Below are 24,433 nucleotides of genomic sequence, written 5' to 3' on the forward strand. Positions count from 1 at the left end.
GATTAGATCACGCGCCCAACATTTTACCAGGGCCTGGCATACCGCTCGGCAGCCCTGCCAAGCCATGCACATGTGCATTACGGAACATGCGCATGCACAGTGGCCTCAGCATCATACAGTGGCCGAATACGAACCTGTGCGAGCAGGTCTGAATCAGCGCCATGGTTTGTCCATTTGCTAAAAAAAATGTGCTTTGCAATCAAGTCTGAATTAGGCCGATACTACAGCCTCCACATACAATATATTAAAGCTGTAACATCTCTATAGAGCTTTTATACACTAATATACTGATCCTGTCACATCATAGTACAGCCACCGCACAGCCAAAATATTAATGCTGTAACATCTCCATAGAGCCTCTATACTCTGATATACTGATGCTGCCATGCCAGAATATAGCCTCCACACAGCCAATATACTAATGCTGTAACATAACCATACAGCTTCTATACACTATACTGATCCTGTCATGCCAGAGTACAGCCTCCACACAGCCAATATACTACTGCTGTAACATCACCATACAGCTTCTATACACTATATACTGATCCTGTCATGCCAGAGTACAGCCTCCACACAGCACCCACACAGCCAATATACTAATGCTGCAACATCACCATACAGCTTCTATACACTATATACTGATCCTGTCATGCCAGAGTACAGCCTCCACACAGCCAATATACTAATGCTGTAACATCACCATACAGCTTCTATACACTATACTGATCCTGTCATGCCAGAGTACAGCCTCCACACAGCCAATATACTAATGCTGTTACATCACCATACAGCTTCTATACACTATATACTGATCCTGTCATGACAGAGTACAGCCTCCACACAGCCAATATACTACTGCTGTAACATCACCATACAGCTTCTATACACTATACTGATCCTGTCATGCAAGAGTACAGCCTCCACACAGCCAATATACTAGTGCTGTAACATCACCATACAGCTTCTATACACTATACTGATCCTGTCATGCCAGAGTACAGCGTCCACACAGCCAATATACTACTGCTGTAACATCACCATACAGCTTCTATACACTATACTGATCCTGTCATGCCAGAGTACAGCCTCCACACAGCCAATATACTACTGCTGTAACATCACCATACAGCTTCTATACACTATACTGATCCTGTCATGCCAGAGTACAGCCTCCACACAGCCAATATACTACTGCTGTAACATCACCATACAGCTTCTATACACTATACTGATCCTGTCATGCCAGAGTACAGCCTCCACACAGCCAATATACTAGTGCTGTAACATCACCATACAGCTGCTATACACTATACTGATCCTGTCATGCCAGAGTACAGCCTCCACACAGCCAATATACTACTGCTGTAACATCACCATACAGCTTCTATACACTATACTGATCCTGTCATGCCAGAGTACAGCCTCCACACAGCCAATATACTACTGCTGTAACATCACCATACAGCTTCTATACACTATACTGATCCTGTCATGCCAGAGTACAGCCTCCACACAGACAATATACTAATGCTGTAACCATAGGTGCCGATTTATGTTTTTGCTGGTGGGTGCTCAAGCCAAAAATATAGAGGAGTGGCTTTACAGGGAAGGGGTGTGGCCACAAAATAATACCAATTTATATTACGGAGCACAGTTGTCTCCAATATTCAAATTACGGCAACAGAGTTCCACATACATAAATGCCCCCACAGTGCAGGTACATAAATGCCCCCAAAGTGCAGGTACTCCGCGGACAGAATACACTCTTCCCGGCATACTGTTTCCCAGGTGGCAGGTCCGGGGATGTGGGCGCTGCAGCCGCAAATTAGCAAGTTAATATGGCGGCACAGCAGCGGGACTCGGGCCAGTGGGTGCTCATCAATTTCCGTGGGTGCTTGGGCCCTTGACAGGGACTTGCAGTCAGTGGAGGCAGGGGAGGCAGAGCCTCCCCTGTCATAATGATGAAAATAATAAAAAGAAGATATTTATATATCTTCTTTTATTATTTTCATAATTTCTCCCTCTCCGGCTGCCTCCCACCCTCTTACACTGCTGCATGTGAGGGTGGGAGGCAGCGGGAGAGGTGCCTCCCGCTGTTAACATTGAGATTCCGGGCAGCGTGGGGCGGGAAGGGGTGGGCAGGGGGGCAGGGTGCAGCAATGGGCTGTAAAAGCCCATTAAATATGAATGGGGAAGCGGCATTCATACTGGTGCCGCAATGACAGCGGCACCAGTATAAACGCACGCCCCCAGATGTGATTGGACAGCGGATCCAGCACTGGATCTGCTGGCCCAATCACACATGCAGGAACGTGAGAGGATGCAGCAGCAGCGCGGAGTCCGGCGCCTGCTGGGAGACTGCCGTTGTCACTCACCCGGACCGGCCGCCGTCACCGCCGAGAAGATGACAGGTGAGTCCGCCGGGTGGTGGGTTGGCAGGTGGGGCGCGCATGTACCGGCGGCGGGCGGCCGCTGCATACCTATGTATGTATGTATGCAGTGACGTGCGGTGAGGTCAGTGCCTCCCCAGGCAATGACCTCACCGCACGTCACTGGCCCTTGAGCACCCACAGAATCAGCACCTATGGCTGTAACGTCACCATACAGCTTCTATACACTATACTGATCCTGTCATGCCAGAGTACAGCCTCCACACAGCCAATATACTAATGCTGTAACATCACCATACAGCTTCTATACACTATACTGATCCTGTCATGCCAGAGTACAGCCTCCACACAGCCAATATACTTCTGCTGTAACATCACCATACAGCTTCTATACACTATATACTGATCCTGTCATGCCAGAGTACAGCCTCCACACAGCCAATATACTAATGCTGAAACATCACCATACAGCTTCTATACACTACTATACTGATCCTGTCATGCCAGAGCATCCACACAGCATCCACACAGCCAATATACTAATGCTGTAACATCACCATACAGCTTCTATACACTACTATACTGATCCTGTCATGCCAGAATATAGCCTCCACACAGCCAATATACTAATGCTGTAACATCACCATACAGCTTCTATACACTATACTGATCCTGTCATGCCAGAGTACAGCCTCCACACAGCCAATATACTAATGCTATAACATCACCATACAGCTTCTATACACTATACTGATCCTGTCATGCCAGAGTACGGACTCCACACAGCCAATATACTACTGCTGTAACATCACCATACAGCTTCTATACACTATATACTGATCCTGTCATGCCAGAGTACAGCCTCCACACAGCCAATATACTAATGCTGTAACATCACCATACAGCTTCTATACACTACTATACTGATCCTGTCATGCCAGAGCATCCACACAGCATCCACACAGACAATATACTAATGCTGTAACATCACCATACAGCTTCTATACACTACTATACTGCTCCTGTCATGCCAGAATATAGCCTCCACACAGCCAATATACTAGTGCTGTAACATCACCATAGAGCTTCTATACACTATACTGATCCTGTCATGCCAGAGTACAGCCTCCACACAGCCAATATACTAATGCTGTAACATCACCATACAGCTTCTATACACTATATACTGATCCTGTCATGCCAGAGTACAGCCTCCACACAGCCAATATAATAATGCTGTAACATCACCATACAGCTTCTATACACTATACTGATCCTGCCATGCCAGAGTACAGCCTCCACACAGCCAATATAATAATGCTGTAACCATAGGTGCCGATTTATGTTTTTGCTGGTGGGTGCTCAAGCCAAAAATATCGAGGAGTGGCTTCACGGGGAAGGGGTGTGGCCACAAAATAATACCAATTTATATTACGGAGCACAGTTGTCTCCAATATTCAAATTACGGCAACAGAGTTCCACATACATAAATGCCCCCCACAGTGCAGGTACATAAATGCCCCCACAGTGCAGGTACTCCACAGACAGAATACACTCTTCCCGGCATACCGTTTCCCAGGTGGCAGGTCCGGCGATGTGGGTGCTGCAGCCGCAAATTGGCAAGTTAATATGGCCGCACAGCAGCGGGACTCGGGCCTGTGGGTGCTCATCAATTTCCGTGGGTGCTTGGGCCCTTGAGCACCCACAGAATCAGCACCTATGGCTGTAACGTCACCATACAGCTTCTATACACTACTATACTGATCCTGTCAGCATCCACACAGCCAATATATAGATGCTACAGTATATGAATATACTCATCTTGTGTCATCACTATATGCACTATACATATATCACCTCCAATAACCCAAAATACTCATCCTGTAACATAATTTATATTGTTTATTATATAGCATCCAATAACCCAAAATACTCATCCTGTAATATCAACATACAGCCTATAATACTGCAATATACTTGTCCTGTAACATCACCATACAGCCTCCAATGCTCCAATATACTCATCCTGTAACATCACCATACAGCCTCCATATCATCCAATATACTCATCCTGTAACATCACCATACAGCCTCCAATAACCCAATATACTCATCCTGTAACATTACCATACAGCCTCCAATGCTCCAATATACTCATCCTGTATCATCACCATACAGCCTCCAATGATCCAATATACTCATCCTGTAACATCACCATACAGCCTCCATTACTCCAATATACTCATCCTGTGACATCACCATACAGCCTCCAATCATCCAATATACTTTATCCTGTAACATCACCATACAGCCTCCAATGATCCAATATACTCATCCTGTAACATCACCATACAGCCTTCAATCATCCAATATACTTTCTCCTGTAACATCACCATACAGCCACCAATACTACAATATACTCAGAGCCGGCCCTAGCCTAAATGACATCCTAGGCAAGATTTTGGCTGGCGCCCCTTAGCACCGCCACTAGTTCTGCCTCTGACCCTGCTCCCCTTTCCCAGCACCATCAACCCTCATCATAGCAGTCATCATTTTGGTGCTCCTACCCGCAATATTTTAAATAGAAACAGTGCACACATTCTGTGCACAGCCCAAACAGGGGTGTGTTCTTGCTGGGAAGGGGAATGGCCTCACTCACACACAGAATATAGGCATGCTGCATATCATTTTAATCAGCAGAAGCTGCTGATGCCCCTAGGCATTCCAAATGCCCTAGGCAATTGCCTAGTTGGCCTATGCCTAAGGCCGGCCCTGAATATACTCATACAGTAACATCACCATACAGCCTCCAATAACCTAATATACTCATACTGTAACATCACAATACAGACTCCAATATACTCATCCTGTAACATCACCATACAGCCTCCAATCATCCAATATACTCATCCTGTGACATCACCATACAGCCGCCAATACTCCAAGATACTCATCCTGTAACATCACCATACAGCCTCCAATACTCCAATATACTCATCCTGTAACATCACCATACAGCCTCCAATACTCCAATATACTCATCCTGTAACATCACCATACAGCCTCCAATCATCCAATATACTTTATCCTGTAACATCACCATACTGCCTCCAATACTCCAATATACTCATCCTGTAACATCACCATACAGCCTCCAATCATCCAATATACTTTATCCTGTAACATCACCATACTGCCTCCAATACTCCAATATACTCATCCTGTGACATCACCATACAGCCTCCAATACTCCAATATACTCATACTGTAACATCACCATACAGTCTCCAATATACTCATCCTGTAACATCACCATACAGCCTCCAATCATCCAATATACTCATACTGTAACATCACCATACAGCCTCCAATCATCCAATATACTTTATCCTGTAACATCACCATACTGCCTCCAATACTCCAATATACTCATCCTGTGACATCACCATACAGCCTCCAATACTCCAATATACTCATACTGTAACATCACCATACAGTCTCCAATATACTCATCCTGTAACATCACCATACAGCCTCCAATCATCCAATATACTTTATCCTGTAACATCACCATACAGCCTCCAATACTCCAATATACTCATCCTGTAACATCACCATACAGCCTCCATTGCTCCAATATACTCATCCTGTAACATCACCATACAGCCTCCAATACTCCAATATACTCATCCTGTAACATCACCATACAGCCTCCAATCATCCAATATACTTTATCCTGTAACATCACCATACTGCCTCCAATACTCCAATATACTCATCCTGTAACATCACCATACAGCCTCCAATCATCCAATATACTTTATCCTGTAACATCACCATACTGCCTCCAATACTCCAATATACTCATCCTGTGACATCACCATACAGCCTCCAATACTCCAATATACTCATACTGTAACATCACCATACAGTCTCCAATATACTCATCCTGTAACATCACCATACAGCCTCCAATCATCCAATATACTCATCCTGTAACATCACCATACAGCCTCCAATCATCCAATATACTTTATCCTGTAACATCACCATACTGCCTCCAATACTCCAATATACTCATCCTGTGACATCACCATACAGCCTCCAATACTCCAATATACTCATACTGTAACATCACCATACAGTCTCCAATATACTCATCCTGTAACATCACCATACAGCCTCCAATCATCCAATATACTTTATCCTGTAACATCACCATACAGCCTCCAATACTCCAATATACTCATCCTGTAACATCACCATACAGCCTCCATTGCTCCAATATACTCATCCTGTAACATCACCATACAGCCTGTGTACTGACCCTTTTGATAAATATGCAGCCTTCACAGAGGCAGAACTCTGGGAGGCAATGGAGTCATCTGCCGCCGGGCTCCTGCTCTCAAGGGGGCACCTCTCATCCCCTGCAAATTTAAATCCATTAATTGAAGGCCAACAAAATTGCTTCTGTGGCTGAGAACTGAAATATATATGTGTTACCTCTCTCTGTCTCTCTCTCTCTGTCTCTCTCTCTCTGTCTCTCTCTCTCTCTCTCTCTCTCTCTCTCAGCTGGAACAAACTTACGCCACTGAGCCTTCATACATTCTGTAACTGTGCACATTCTGCATGCATTTTATTCTTCAACATCACTATGACCATATGCTGCCACTCTCATTACATTGGGGGTTATTCTGGTTCACTCCTTCTGGCAAATTCCTTCTCAAATGGACAAAACCATGTGCACTGCAGGTGGGGCAGGTGTAAGATGTGCAGAGAGAATTAGATTTGGTTGGGGTTTTACTTCAAAGTGAGATCTATATTGCACTGTAAAATAAGGCAGTCAGTATTTTCCCTGCACAGAAACAAAATAACTCACCCAAATCTAATTCTCTCTGCACATTTGACATCTCTCACACTAAACTCCAGCTTTCACCAGTGAAAAAAGAAGCCAGCACTCACCTAAATGCACAAGTAGATGACAGATCTAGCGTCGCTGGCACACGTTGGGTAAGTATGCAATGCTAATAGTATTCAATTCTAGATTGATTTAAAAGATTTCTGAAACATGTTATAAGAATATAAAATTAGCATTAAAAAGTGTCCAACAGTGCAGCCCTAATTACAAATAAGAAAGCCCTGTCCTTCACATGTAATGTAACAATGTTATATGAATATAGTCTAACATTGTAATATGAACAGGGCCATCTTAAGAATCACACTGGGCAGCTGCCCAGGGTCCCCCAATTCCAGGGGTCTGTTTTCCCCTGTATTCTGCACCTTTTTCCATACATAGTTGGAGTAAGTCTACATAAGCAACAACTTCACAGCAATGAGTGTTCAGTTCCCAACCAAGATCATGTGGAGTTTGTATGTTCTCCCCATGTAAGCAAAGGTTTCTTCTGGTTGCTCTGGAATCCTCCCACAATATAATGGAACATAAACCTATATAATTAACCCTAGTGTATATGTGTAGATCATGTAGTATGAATTGCATACAGCACTGGGCAAGAATTGATGACAATGTCCAAATATTGTCTGTGAAGAGCTATGGAATATGTGTGTGCTGTATTAATAACTGCCAATGAATAAACTAAACAATGTAAGCCCCCACTCATCTGGCCATGTGCTGTTTGGTGCATGGATGGACTGCTTGTTCTGGAGCTACAGGTCGCCTAGCTGAGATACAGTCTGACATGGATCCTCCCTGCTGCTGCTATTCTGTTGTAATCCACTGAGTACTCAGCTGTCTCCTGTATTGATCAACACTACAAGGAGTGTTCAGAACAGGAAGGTGGGAGTTAAGAACTGAAGCTAACCCACAACACTACAAGCAGGTTTTATACTTTGGCACAGTTCAATCATCTGTTACATCAGCGCAGGAGACCACATCAAACACATACAAACTCTTTCCCCCAACTGGGTCTATTTTTCTTTTATCTAAGTTTGAACAAACAGCCGATAGCTGACAAAAGCTACCTGGTAACTATCATATGTATAAAGCAGGGAGACAACTCTAGCAACTATCACGCAACAGGGCTATCAATGCAAGTGGATGGTGCAATGTTCTCTACATCACTTTAACAATGTACCATAAGTCTATACATGACTGTAACAATGTACCATAAGTCTCTACATGACTGTAACAATGTACCATAAGAAAAAAAACACATCCAAGCTCAGTAACGCAAGTTTTCAGAGGTATTTGGCTTAATCTGCCATGCTGAGACCTGTAGTTCCACACTGTGCAATGTATCACTTCAAGACATTCTATTTGGTCTTACATAACCTCTTCACTATGTTAAGGGTGCAAAAGTAACTAAAGTCATTGAACAATATCATTTCCACCAGTAATCGATTCTGGTATTTACTATAAATAGACACCACTAAAAACAATATTGAAATCGGTAGGAATTAAAGGAGATGGGTAACTGCAGCTGATTATTTCCGTTCCAGTGTAAATCCTGCAATCCAGCCTTATTACACATTTCCCGGTGTTACCTGGATAATCTGTAAGAGGGAAGGTGGGGGTGCTTCTCATACACTGGTGTGACTAGGACAGGCCAGGACACACAGATATCCGCCTGAGCGAATAGGATCATCATTAATGTGAACAAGTGTTATCCTTTAAAGTCATTTCTCCAGGACCAGGCTGTAGAGATCCTGTCTGTGACTGGAAATGTTTTACACGGAGTTTAAGATTAAACCTTAATGACTCTTAATAGGGGGAGAGATAGATAGATAGATGATAGATAGATAGATAGATAGATAGATAGATAGATAGATAGATAGAAAGATAGATAGATAGATAGATAGATAGATAGATAGATAGATAGATAGATAGATAGATAGATATGGAAGAGAGATATTGATGGATAGATAGATAGATAGATAGATAGATAGATAGATAGATTAGATAGATTAGATAGATAGATATGGAAGAGAGATATTGATAGATAGATAGATAGATAGATAGATAGATAGATAGATAGATAGATAGATAGATAGATAGATAGATAGATTGATTGATAGAATAGATAGATATGGAAGAGAGATATAGATAGATAGATAGATAGATAGATAGATAGATAGATAGATAGATAGATAGATAGATATTCTTGGAAGGATATGGCAATGTGGCTGTATGAGGACTTGCATTTTGCATTCCCCTAGTAATGCTGTAGCAGATACCTATGGAAGTGAGGGTAGGAGTTTCTGCCAATGAGCACATCCTTTCCTTAGAAATGTATAGATCAGGCTGAAGATAGTGGCGTATTACTGCTTTATGAGAGCATCTATGCTGAGACATTTTGTCACTCTGCCAAAAGAAAAAAAAAACTTCCCACTTTACAAAGAAGAAGTCCCTGGGAGGACACGCCCATTCTCCCAAGCCTCCAGATAAGAGAGCCCCAGACTTACATCTGCTCCCGGTGCTTTTGGAAGGGTTAACATATCAGAAAGAGAAGATTCCCTGCCCCGGCCAATCAGCTCCAGGCTCTGCCAGCTATAATATAGCACTAAGGGCAGGCAGCTCTCACAGGCTCCCCAGCCCTGCTTGCTCCCACCATTACTATCAAACCTTTTTTTTCCCCCTTTTTTTATTTTATTTTATTTTTTATTTTATTTGTGTTTTTATTTTTTATTTTATTTTTTTATAACTTTCCCCCCCTCCCTCCCCGTTGCCTGTGAGCCGTGACTTGCGTCTGGAGTCCGATGTGTAGCACGCTGCTATTTCAGCACCTGCCTGGGAGGCAATCGGTGGATACTATCAGAGGCGGCAGCAGCAGCAGCAGCAGGAGAGAAGAGGCTATCTAGGCGGAGATCGCTACTGAGCTGCGGGACTCGCGGGTGCACATGGACGAGATGCTGCTTCTGTCGCGGATCCTCCTGCTGGGGCTCATCAGCGCCCTGCTCGTCCCTCCCAGCCTCACCTGTGGGCCAGGCAGGGGCATTGGCAAGAGAAGGCCTCCCAAAAAGCTGACCCCCTTAGCCTATAAGCAATTCATCCCAAACGTCGCTGAGAAAACCCTGGGAGCTAGCGGGAGATATGAAGGAAAGATCACTAGGACCTCGGAGAGGTTTAAGGAGCTCACCCCAAATTATAACTCTGACATCATTTTTAAGGACGAGGAGAACACGGGAGCAGACAGACTCATGACCCAGGTACATGCACTACCCTGATCTGTACAGCCATAGAGCCCAATTATGGTCTGAGGTCCATCCCCAGAGATCCATACAGACTTTGTGTCATTCTAGTGTATTGTAGTCAGGTGTCATTTCATCTAACCAGTTCCATGCCAGACACCTGCATCACACCACATCTGACCCCAGCCTGGCACTGGCATAGCCATGGGCTGGTGGTACAAGCGATCAGGGCACTCATTCATTGCTGACATGGAATGACAGCCACTCGCCTCCCTGGTTAATCAGACGGGGGCTGCTGAGTGTTTAGTGCCTAGTTATCCTGCCACAATAGGCAGTTTAATCGCAATCGACCGCCTCCTCCTTGTAAATCGCTTCCCTGCCTGTAGCAATATCTACAGCATTGCCCATCAGAGCAAGTGTGTATGTATATATGTACAGATATATATTATATGTATACATGTGTTTATGAGGATGGAGATATATATATATATATATATATATATATATATATATATATATATATATATATATATATATATATATATATATATATAGCACCAATGTGGAATAGCCCGGACCTTCTTTCGCATCTTGGGGACATTACATCATTCCTTAGTAAATGAGATGCACACTTGGGTGTAAATGAATAGGTTCCCAGAAAAGAGGAGTATGGGATTTAACCCCATCAGCACCATGCAGGCTTGATGGCTGGAGCTAGAGGATGGAGACGGATATATAGGTCAGGCTGGGGAGATGTACACATGTCCCAGATGTGAGGCGCTAGGTCAGGGCGTTCCACCTCCCACTCAGGATCTTTATTCCCCTCCTGTCTCTCGAGGATTTTTATTTTTCCCATTTAAGTGACAGATTCCCCCGTGGAACCTCAGCGCAGCCACGTTACATTGCTCTGTCCCTGAAGGAACTGACTGCCAGATCAATTCCATGAGCAGAGATCAGACAGCCGGGCTGCGGGGGTCACCCATCCTCTGCCCTGCCATGCCAGGGGGCTGCCCAGCATCATATATCTGCTACTATGTAGCACTGCTGCTTATGCCATGGGCAGATAGAGGGGCAGGCAGAGATACACAGGCATATACAGGAAGATAAGTGATTTATCACATGAGCGGAGTGATTAGAGGCAGCCTGCCTCCCTCAGCACAGCGCTCCCACCACACAGACACATCTTGTATTTTCAGCTCCACTTACTCATCCCTTGTATCGATCGCATGGGCTAGTGTTTCAGTGTGCGCTCTGTACAGCCAGGGGATGGACAATGCCTGCTGCCCAGGGGAAAGAGGGCTTATTAATGCCCCCTGCTAGGCAGAAGCTGCACACACAGAATTAGGGTAGATGGATGGATAGATAGATAGATAGATAGATAGATAGATAGATAGATAGATTTCCGAAAGATGGATGGATGGATGGATATATAATAATAGATTAGATAGATAGAAAGATAGATAGATAGATAGATAGATAGATAGATAGATAGATAGATAGATAGATAGATAGATAAATAGATAGAATACTGCTAGAGAAATAGATATGAGTTGGATAGATAGATAGATAGATAGATAGATAGATAGATAGATAGATAGATAGATAGTATACTGCTAGAGAAATATATATAAGATAGATAGATAGATAGATAGATAGATAGATAGATAGATAGATAGATAGATAGATAAATAGATAGAATACTGCTAGAGAAATAGATATGAGTTGGATAGATAGATAGATAGATAGATAGATAGATAGATAGATAGATAGATAGATAGATAGATAGTATACTGCTAGAGAAATATATATAAGATGGATAGATAGATAGATAGATAGATAGATAGATAGATAGATAGATATGACGTAGGTAGATGGAGAGAGATAGATGAAATAGAAAGGTAATCATGCAGTATATGTTAGTGTATATGCCCCATTAATGCCCATTCCCCGTGTACTGTGGGCACAGTTGGACACTATCTCTGTACTAGTTGCAGCATTTGAACTCCTCACCCTGTGTTTTACTTATGAATCACTATCACCAACAAGTAGTCTATTCTTGGTTACACAGCCATTCCATCCAGGACCCATTTCCCCAGGTGGGTGTATATGCCAGCAGCCCCTGACACCTCACCAAGGTTGGTATACATGCCAGCAGCCCCTGACACCTCACCAAGGTTGGTATACATGCCAGCAGCCCCTGACACCTCACCAGGTGGGTGTATATGTCAGCAGCCAGTCACCAGGTGGGTGTATATGTCAGCAGCCAAACACCAGGTGGGTGTATATGTCAGCAGCCAAACACCAGGTGGGTGTATATGTCAGCAGCCAGTCACCAGGTGGGTGTATATGTCAGCAGCCAGTCACCAGGTGGGTGTATATGTCAGCAGCCAAACACCAGGTGGGTGTATATGTCAGCAGCCAGTCACCAGGTGGGTGTATTTGCCTATAACCATCACTAAGTGATGCCAGCAACCTTAGCCACCAGCTGGGTGTCTATGCCAGCAGCCCATGCCAACAGGTGGGTGTTCGTGCCAGCATCCTGCCCTGGATCCCGGGGTAGAGTAGAATAAAGGAAATATCTGGAGTCTGCTGGCTTACCGCTAATAAATCATTGCAAAGTGGAGGATATTGGGTGTATTTTATATTTAATAGTCTCTTGTTCACCTGAATTATTGGCAAGTGCAGGGAGCCGCCTCACAGCTCTATCTACTGTGTACAGATCTCCACTCAATGGGAATGTTAAACTTTCAAAATATTTGTTTAATGTGTTAGTTACTAGTTAATATTAACTGAAGTGGGAGCGAGAGAGGGAGAGGGAGATACTGCGAGACAGCCACATTCACATTACAGAGTGCACACTAAGGGGACAGAGAGGGGAGAGGGAGATACTGCGAGACAGCCACAGTCACATTACAGAGTGCAGACTAAGGAGACAGAGAGGGGAGAGGGAGATACTGCGAGACAGCCACAGTCACATTACAGAGTGCACACTAAGGGGACAGAGAGGGGAGAGGAAGATACTGCGAGACAGCCACAGTCACATTAAAGAGTGCAGACTATGGGGACAGAGAGGGGAAATACTGCGAGACAGCCACAGTCACATTACAGAGTCCACACTAAGGGGACAGAGAGGGGAGAGGAACTGGAAGATACTGCGAGACAGCCACAGTCACATTACAGAGTGCAGACTAGACAGCCACAGTCACATTACAGAGTGCAGACCATGGGGACAGAGAGGGGAGATACTGCGAGACAGCCACAGTCACATTACAGAGTGCAGACTATGGGGACAGAGAGGGGAAATACTGCGAGACAGCCACAGTCACATTACAGAGTGCAGACTATGGGGACAGAGAGGGGAGATACTGCGAGACAGCCACAGTCACATTACAGAGTGCAGACTATGGGGACAGAGAGGGGAAATACTGCGAGACAGCCACAGTCACATTACAGAGTGCAGACTAAGGGGACAGAGAGGGGCGAGGGAGATACTGCGAGACAGCCACTGTCACATTACAGAGTGCAGACAGAGAGGGGAGAGGGCAGATACCGTACACTGTGGGCTTGGATTTTATATTAGACGTCTATTTGGTTTGTACAAATGAGAGAACATGGTATTTCTGTGCAATAACTGGCAGCCAGGTGCTATGCAGACACCTAAGTACATATAGAGTGTGGAATGTAGAGATCAGCCTGATATATTGGAAGCCCACCAGGTTGTTTACCCTGACAGGTAACTGCTGTTTCCATTTGTGAAGAGATTAGGGGCTGGCAGGGAGGGCTTGTTGGACAACTTCTTGTGAGCACAAAGCTGAGCTCTGGCTGCCCTGCTGGGCTTCACGTTGGCTGAGCAGAATTCGGGTTGATTTGTGGCACACGACCCAATGAATTCATGAATAGCCTAATCTCACGGATGTGACTCTGACAATGCATCTGTAGCTGGCAGCAAAAGACAGGGCCTGGCTGACTCCTGTGTAGGACTGGATGCTTGTCATAGATCATATACTGGAGTTTACTGTCCACTTTGCCAAATAAATATGTTTTGATTAACAGATTACACTGTGATAGGTTCCAGCATATATGGCAACGTGCAGTAGGCAATGCTGTAGTTACCATCGCTAAATGCAGGGAAAAGTTACTGAGGCTCTTAGTACTCTACACACACTAATGTATATGTACATATAGACTAACCCATAGGCAGAAACATTCCAATTTATGACACTGTGCAAGCTGGAGAGATCATATAATGTGTGTATGTTACATATATGTCCCCTAACATATTCCTCTCAATATTAACATATAAACTAAACTTGCGTCTCATATGCTCTATATGTGTCACACGCACAGAGTCTAGGTCAATGGCAGGAATACCTCAGAGGCTTACAAATACTTATGGGGGGGGGGGGGTGTGTGTGTGTGTGTGTGTGTGTGTGTGTGTGTGTGTGTGTGTGTGTGTGTGTGTGTGTGTGTGTGTGTGTGTGTGTGTGTGTGTGTGTGTGTGTGTGTGTGTGTGTGTGTGTGTGTGTGTGTGTGTGTGTGTGTGTATGGCTATCCAGTTGCTGTTGAACTACAAAGCTCAGCGAGCCACGTTAATCAGATTCACCCAGTATGCTGGGACTTATAGTGCTACAAACTATCTCCAGCTAAAGCTTCATTCAAGTTCAGCTTGATAACCAAACCCAGCTATCTGCCTTACAGCTAGTGTTGGGGGTACTGACATCCATATACATGTGTACTTCTGCCTATGGTGGTTGCTGTCTTCATTTCTATATATACTATCTGTTCATTTTACCTCAATTCTTAAAAAAGAGAAAAGTCTGACATGTGTAGATAGGAGATAGAATGGAATAGGGAAAACAAATGTATTGATGTCATGCAGACTGAACGAGAAGTTTTTTAAAGTGACATTCAAGATAAATAATGTTTGCTCACTCCCTGTCTTAAAGTACAACTCACCTGTTATTTTACCATTGTTATCTGCTCAGTCTTTGCCCTATCTGGTTTACAATTCCCGGCATGTTCCCGTCACTGGCAGCAGTTATGGAGATCCTACAAGACGTGCTCTCTATAGATGTTTGCAACAGAGAGTGTCTCTTAGGCACTTTACAAGTTGCAAATACCTCCAGCGCTAAGGACCCTACTGAGTGATCTGCAAGGCGAGCTCTTGCCCAGCAGATAATGGTGTGTGAGTGTATTGAGAGACTTTTCAACAAGGAATTAATGTGAAAAGAATCCACAGACTTTCCGGTGTAGAATCCTGGGTTCCCATTTAAAGGACTGACAGCATTTGTCTTCTAGAACAAGTTGGATATTTTTAGAGTCCATCGCATTAGTGTAAGGTGGCATGGGGACTGACTGATATATCTTTAAATGGCAAGACGTTATGCAGTACAGTCCCATCATTTCCTTTACCATTCCCAGGCCTATTGGGCGGCTTAGGCCTGTTTGCTGGTGGCCTGGAAACATTAATAATCACATGATGGAATGCAACAGAAATCAAGTTTAGAATTGATGTATCTATAATAGATCAGTAAAAACGGAATATGATTTTGATAATCACAGTCCATTTTTTTTCAGTTAAGTTAATCCTAGAGTAAAATAAGGTACTTATGTATTATCTGGGCTCCCATGTTAAATGCACCCCATTTTTTCATACCCCTACTATCCAACTACGCATGGAGTTGATTTTATATAGTGTGGCGAGCGCAGCGAGCCACCGTGTCCGAAGTGTGGCGAGGGGACGCGGTCTCATAAGAAAAACGGGAGCCCAGATATTACATAAGTACCTAAAATAATTATAATAACAATAATTAGTAGTAGTAGCAGTAGTAGTAGTAGTAGCATCAGCAGCAGTAGTAGTAGTTGTAGTAGTAGTTGTAGTGGTAGTAGTGTACTAGTTGTACTAGTTGTAGTAGCAGTAGTAGTAATAATAGTAGTAGTAATAAATGTAGTAGTAGTAGTAGTAGTAGTAATAATAGTAGTAGTAGTAATGATAGTAGTAGTAATAAAAGTAGTAGTAGTAGTAGTAATAATAATAGTAGTAGTAGTAGTGGTGGTGGTGGTAGTAATAGTAGTAGTAGTAGTAGTAGTAGAAGTAGTAGTAGTAGTAGTAGTGGTGGTAGTAGCAGTAGTGGTAGTAATAGTAGTAGTAGTAGTGGTGGTAGTAGCAGTAGTAGTAGTAGTAGTAGTAGTAGTAGTAGTAGTAGTAGTAGTAATAGTAGTAGTAATAGTAGTAGTAGCAGTGGTGGTAGCAGTGGTGGTAGTAATAATAATAGTAGTAGTAGTAGTAGTGGTGGTGGTGGTGGTGGTAGTAATAGTAGTAGTAGTAGTAGTAGTAGTAATAGTAGTAGTAGCAGCAGTAGTGGTAGTAATAGTAGTAGTAATAATATTAGTAGTAGTAGTAGTAGTAGTAGTAGTAGTGGTGGTGGTGGTGGTGGTGGTGGTAGTAGTAATAGTAGTAGTAGTAATAGTAGTAGTAGCAGTAGTGGTAGTAATAGTAGTAGTAGCAGTGGTGGTAATAATAGTAGTAGTAATAGTAGTAGTAATAGTAGTAATATTTTTATTAATTTGCCTTCCAGATTCTAGACTATTATCAATAAAATTGATGGATGGATGCTGGGAGGGGGTAAAGTGGGGTTTGCGTTTTAAAGCTGTATACTGGTTTTAGGATATTTATTCAGTACTGTGAACATTTACACTGAAGGTGCAGCAACGATTGTAAGAAGTATTAAACAACTACAAAAAAGGAAATACATTTCTCCTGGCCAGGGTTCCCGTCCCATTGTGATTCATTATTTAACAAAGTTACCCTCAGCTCAGGGCAGACAGTTGTTTTCTGGCTGCAGAGCAGGGTAATAAAATGTATTATAACTTAAGAAAATTGTAGCTGACTCTTTATCTACAGTAAGCACACATTTCTTATCATAAACCCAGGAATGTCCATACTACAAACCCGTCCTGCAGGTTCTTGCAACAGTTTGCAGTTTTGGATCCTGCAAATAATTCTCCCTCCTTGTGTTTTATCCTCCTGTAGAGATGTAAAGACAAACTCAATGCCTTGGCTATCTCGGTGATGAATCAATGGCCCGGGGTGAAATTACGGGTGACAGAAGGCTGGGATGAAGATGGACACCACTCTGAGGATTCTTTACACTACGAAGGGCGAGCAGTGGACATCACGACCTCCGATAGGGAACGTAGTAAATATGGCATGCTGGCCAGGCTGGCGGTAGAGGCTGGATTTGACTGGGTTTATTATGAGTCCAAAGCTCACATTCACTGTTCTGTTAAAGCAGGTAAGATGCTCCACCTACAGTAGTAATCACCTTCTGTATATAGACGATATGTAATGTATTGGCCATTGGCCACCAAAAATTTCCCCCATCAACTTCTGGAACAAGTAATCTAATCCAGCAGTTCTAAATTGTATCATCCTTTCAAAATAAGCCATTGGGGCAGCGGTTCCCAAACTTTCTTGAATCACGGTACCCTGGAGTATCAGACATTTTTCAAGGCATCCCTGGTCCAAAAGTTCTTTTTATCTGTCACTTTCAGCCTAAAAAATTTTTTGATCCTGGACCACCAACCCGAGGCACCCTTTCAAATGTCCTGAGGCACCCCAGGGTGCCTAGGCACACAGTTTGGGAACCACTGTATTGGGGATCAATTTAACTATACAGAACCCAGGTAACAATTTTTTTTTTGACCCATAGAACCTTCCCAACGGGCACTTAAAGCATATTGAAAATATCCTTTTAAATGCAGTCTCTTTGTAAGTAAATGCCATTCCTCTAGTAATTTTAATGAGAAACAAATTATTTCACTTAAAAATCAGATTAAAATATTAATGTAATTGCTGCAGAGAATTGATTAAACGTCGATAACGTTCTATAATGAAGGACTCGTAATAAATAATAATATTGCAGTTTAATGCTAATTTTATGACCAGTAATATTTGTATGTGCATCAAACAGCAACAAGTAGTGTTTTTTCCCCCTGTACTCCGGTTTATGTCTGCCAGCTATCGTTGTGCTTACGGTAGTAAATGATCAAACGTTGGGGCTTTTCATGATACATAACAGAACCTTTACAAGTCCCCAATAGCCTATAAAGGAAATATGTTTTTCATTTAAAGTGGTCCTTTAGTATTTATATTTAGCACTCATATAGCAGTTAATTAAAATTTCACCGGCTCTGTTAAGTTCTATCAACAAAATTAGTTCTCAGAAGTACTGTGGTTTTTGGGATGCAGAGAAACCAATAAATTTTAAGACTTCCTTGGCTAAGAAATGCATCAGACTATCTGCCTTCCATCTCCTAAAGTCTGCCAGCAGCTGGTAAACTTCTCCAGAGCAGGATCACCTGTTGCTGACCAACTGTGGCGGCACTAGAAGTTCCAGCAAACCCGTACATGGAAAAGCGTTCGAAACCCTTTATATGTAGTTATGACTGAACAGGACAGGTTTTCAGGATATCCTTGACATTGTACTGGTATATTTACCTTCTTTATAGAGCCAATTATTCTGCCTTTTCCTAAATAGGACAAATACATTTAAAAATAAATATTATTGAAAATATAACCAGGGTGAACCGATGATCAAACCACCTACCACATCGTATAACTGGTGCAACAGGAATGATTGGAGCAGTGACATCATTAGAAGTTAATTAAAGTCGCATAAATTTAATACAACTTTGACACAACTACGTTTCCATAGAGAGATAGATAATCATTATAAATATATCTATACACACACATACACACACACACACACACACACACACACACACACACACACATATATATGCAGTTGACTTGTGTATAGACATTTTCCAGACGCCCCTAGTTTTCGTTGACCTGTAGGAAAGCAAAAGGTCTTATCGCCCTTAAATATCGTTTACTAGTAGACCTTAGTATTGATTGTGTGTCTTATTGGGAGTTGATGTAGTCTGTTATCTTCCATAAATACAATAGGGCCATATTACATCTCTACATACAGTAGTTACAACGTTTATTTATTTAATAACTCTTAACTCGAACTCTAATAAAAAAGGACTTTGGGACAAGTTCATAATCTATAACCAAGGGCAATATGATTTATTACATACTCATATATACCCTTCTTCCGGAGACTTGTACAATTATTGGAGCACTTGTTGCACCAGGGTGGATTTTGGGGAGGCTGCTCCGATAGAACTAAACCCTTCATTATCTATCATTGTTAATTGTTAGTTGGGCTGATTCTTCCCAGCAAATGTTACAGGGATGTTGGAATTTAGCAAATCCCAAACGACTGCACACAGGATCACCCCTGATATACAGTACAGTGTGCGGGGCTATCTTTCTATCCATGCGCTTAGAACGCCACACACTGTCCCAGATCAGCAACAGCTCCCAGGAACTATAGCAGCATACAGAACATGATCAGCACTATAGCAGCATACAGAACATGATCAGCTGCCAGCTAGAACACAGAGCCAGGGTACAGAACAGCGACCTGTTACCAAGAGGTGTCCCCGGTCTGATATTTCATCTGAAGCTGATGATTTCATTCGAAGTAGGTTAGGGAGTAAAGATGGACGTTTACCTTTAAAAAACAACAAATAAACAAAATTAAATAAAGTTAAACAAATTAAACCTATAACATATGAGGGAGAGAGAGAGATCTATATCTATAGATATATCTATATATCGATATATATATATATATATATAGAGGACTTGTGTCCGGCACTCTAATAAGAATCGTTTTTTCAGCTCCGGGTGCCTTCATACGTGGTAAATATACATGCCGAGGATGCGGCACTCACGGACTCCGTGAGTGCCGCATCCTCTGCATGTATACATATGTGTGTGTGTGTGTGTGTGTGTGTGTGTGTGTGTGTGTGTGTGTGTGTGTGTGTGTGTGTGTGTAGATCTATCTATAGATAGATAGATAGATAGATAGATAGATAGATAGATAGATAGACCTACAGACCTGAAGTAAATTGCTTTTCCTCTTATACATAATGATGTAGTAGGTCTTGGAATTACCCTGGGGAATTGGTGTGCCATGTAAGGTCGTGTGACTGAACTGTCCCCAATTCAAGAGCAAAGCTTGGTCTCCTATTGCTAAAGCAGGGTTACCATTGTCCTGGCTCCATTTCATGTGGGGGAATTTGATGAGGAGATTAAAGTCCACAGTTCAGGAGCTCTTAGATTCTTTATATTCTAGATATCTTGTTTACTGAAAGTATGATCCAGGACAATGGGTCCCAGAGATGAGAATTATTATCACCATGGCAGAGAGGCAGGGAGGCAGATTGAAGCTCACAGTGTATTTAGAGCAAGACTATTACATTTAAAATTCAATTTGAGTGTCTTGGAAAAGTGGCTGTGCTGTGCAAACAGATCCTCTCGGATTGTGGAGGGTATGTGTGTGAATTAGCACATAGAGTTCCTGCACCTGAGCAAATATGGCCAAAGCTGGGAAGAAACTAAAGCATCCTCTTTTTTTCCAAAAGTGCCTCCATTTTGTTACATGAATCAGAATGACAATTGGATTTTAATTAGGGAACCCAAACAAGTGCTACTCAAAGCCTGCAGATCTTCACACCTCATCCAATTCACTGGTATGTTTGTAGAGTGGCTGTATAGGATGAGATCTATTCAATAGCCCCAAAATATGCAAACAAAGCTGTTCCCTGCTTGAGTCCAGCTCCATGGGAGCAGCCAGCACAGACACTACAAAAATGCCCAAAGTGTTTGCTACCAACTCCTTCTCCAGACTAAAAAAAAAACTTGTTTTAATTGTTAAATAGGCGTTATAAAGTCGTTAGTAGATCAATAAAGAAAAACTAATTACCACCCCACTAGTTCTTCCTGAGTGAGCCGCTACTGTTGAGGTAGCGAAGTAAAGGCTTGGGAGCTTATGTAATTATATACATAATAATTCCATTTATAACGCTTCACAAGACTTTGGTCAGGAAGAGCTCTGCTGTCTATGGATGGACTCAAGATATCGCTAGTCACCTCCTATCCAGAACTGAACTTGATCAGAAACGTTTAATGCGTTGCTACCAATCCTTTTTCACACCCATTAAATACTGTATGAATATAATGTATTTGGTTTTCTGTAAGGATCAGATTCACCCACTTTTTTTTCTTTCACATTTGACACATTTTCATTGTTTGTATTGGGAATATTAGTTTAAGGCACTCGCACCTGTTGGAGAACTGCAAATTGGCCAAAGAATTTTAGGACACACTGGTACTTGTAGTACCACACAGTAGTAAAGATACATGTTATCTATGTGTATTTTACACCCTTATTTGATACATACACACTGATGTTTCGATGTGGTTTTTTTTCTCTAGAGACCATATAACCGTTGTCATCAGTTTTTTTGTTAAATGATTCCAGGCAAAGGGCCAAGTCTATCTATATCTATATCTATCTATATATAGATATCTATATCTATAGATAGATAGATAGATAGATAGATAGATAGATAGATAGATAGATAGATAGATAGATAGATAGATAGTGACTAGCTGTTAGTTATATTTCCCAGTGCAGGCATTACGAAAGTTTTCAGGGTTTGGACATATAATTAGGATATGTACTAACATTGTGGTGAGATTTACTAATACACCACTGATTTGTGTCATGGGATATTTTTTTTCTTCTGATAATAACATCTAATTAATTTGGCTTTTTACAGAAAACTCAGTAGCTGCAAAATCCGGTGGCTGCTTCCCAGCCAATGCCACAGCGTCCATGGAGGGTGGCGGCCATAAGTCAATGAGAGACCTCAGGCCAGGAGATCGGGTGCTGGCAGCAGATGAGGAGGGGAACCTGGTCTACAGCGACTTCCTTACCTTCATAGATAAGCAGGAAAGATTGAGGATGCTGTTCTATGTCATTGAGACATCCGACCCCAAGGAGAGCATCCGCCTGACAGCCGCTCACCTTCTCTTCTTGTCCCAGAGTTCCACCAACGGCACCAGGTCCACCAAGTCTGTTTTTGCCAGTAATATACGCCCTGGAGACCAGGTGTTCATTGTGGATCAAGGAAGGATGGGTCTGAAGGTGGTAACAGTGGAGAGAGTCTACCTTGAGGAAGACACTGGAGCTTATGCACCTCTAACCTCTCACGGGACTGTGGTCATCAATGGGGTTCTAGCTTCTTGCTATGCAGTTATTGAAGAACATAGTTGGGCACATATGGCATTTGCCCCACTCAGATTGGCATTTAAACTTTCCTCCATCCTTTTCCCTAAAGACTATAGCAAATCCTCTCCCACTTCCCTTCAGGATGAAGGAATTAACTGGTACTCACAGACACTTTATCAGTTAGGAACATGGATCTTGGATAACGAATCCCTTCACCCACTGGGAATGTCAACGGGGTCCAGTTGAAATATCCCCCAGTCATTACATTGAGAAAGACATTGATTTTTAATGTAGGACAGTGCAAAGTAGACACTAAAGGAACAGAACCCGCCCCCCACCCCATTTTCTGTCATTGTTATTATTATTATTATTGTTATTATTATTATTGTATTATTATTTTTGTTCTTGCATCACATTGTACTTTTCTTCATTTCCTACTGAATATTTATTTATCTGTTGTTCGATTAGATGTTTAATATGAACGAGACATTCGAGAAGCCTTAATTAGTTTCTTTGATAATTTATTCTCATGCGAATCTTTAATGGACTCAGGAGAGTTTGCTTGTTTGAGTCCATATTAACGCAACAGATGCTATTTTTCTACATGTGAATTCAGTCCTAACTTTTAGTACTATACATCACCCTTGTCTGTTCGTCACTATCCTGACAGGCCTCCATTGTAGGTGTCCAAAAGAGTCTAGCTAGTGCTGGCTGTCACTAAAGTGTTAAATAATTGTAAGAAAAGACTTATCTCAGCGGGGGGTCAGTAAATTATATTTTTATACACAGAATTGTAAATTAGATTTTTGTTCAGAGATCAATACTTAACTGAATGGCATTTCGTTTTTGAAATAGTGTACAATACGAGAATATATTATTTTAATTTAAATAGTTTCGCAACGTAACGTTTATCGCTTATCTATGTTTTGTCATTTTTATGTTTTAAAATGTTTTTTGTTTTGTTTTTAAATCTTTTTTTTTTTTTATGTATAAACCTGCATCCGGTCACATTCATGTAACTTAAACAGACTGTTACACGAACTTCCTAAAAAAAAATATATATATTATTTTATTTCGTTTTTATTTTTAAATTGTAAACAGTAGGAATCTTGTAATTTTAACCTCAAAAAGACTTTATTAGAAAGTGATATTTTTTAAGACAATACAAAGCGCACATAAATTAGGACCTCCAGTGGATGACGACTGTTAAAAGATTTGCATTAATAAATTGAATAACCGCTGTAAATTTACTAAAATGTATTTTTTGGAATACTTTGTAACGGCTTTAATAGTTTTATAGAAATAAAGTGTGCTATGCACAGCTTGCTTGGTATTTAATATCGACATATTGGATTACATTTCTTTTATCTTTTTAAATCGAATCGAAAGGATGCCGCATTTTCCTGTCCTGTGTTGCCCGTGTTTTGATAATCCGCATCTTTTCTATAGGAAGTAGTAGAATATGCGATAAGTATTTAAATACTTTTAAGAACTGTCTAGGCTGGACAACCTGCTAATCAAGAGGAGTGTACACTTGAGATTATTATTTTGATTTAGTGGTTTTTAAAAAGTGGTAACAGCCTTTAGAATTTAGCCTGTAAAAATATTATTGACAGTTTATGTTTCTCATAAATTTTCATACTCCCTTTAATTACTGTAAATCAACGGTAATCCTGTTTTAATCTACACTATTGCATTGAGTATTACATTGTATATAATTTATGCACTAATGCAATTTTA

General features: G+C 41.8%; 1 protein-coding gene across 1 annotated transcript; it reads left to right on the top strand.

The window, feature by feature from the left end:
- Positions 1-9,837: 9,837 nt before the first annotated feature.
- SHH (sonic hedgehog signaling molecule) lies at positions 9,838-24,039 on the top strand. Its single transcript, XM_083189011.1, has 3 exons — positions 9,838-10,556; positions 17,572-17,833; positions 22,242-24,039. The coding sequence occupies exons 1-3, from the start codon at positions 10,248-10,250 to the stop codon at positions 22,937-22,939; spliced, it is 1,269 nt and encodes a 422-aa protein (XP_083045137.1). The 5' UTR covers positions 9,838-10,247; the 3' UTR covers positions 22,940-24,039.
- The last annotated feature ends 394 nt before the right edge of the window (positions 24,040-24,433 follow it).

Source organism: Crinia signifera, chromosome 5, assembly GCF_055691185.1.
Source record: "Crinia signifera chromosome 5, ASM5569118v1, whole genome shotgun sequence".
In the NCBI taxonomy this organism is placed as follows: domain Eukaryota; kingdom Metazoa; phylum Chordata; class Amphibia; order Anura; family Myobatrachidae; genus Crinia; species Crinia signifera.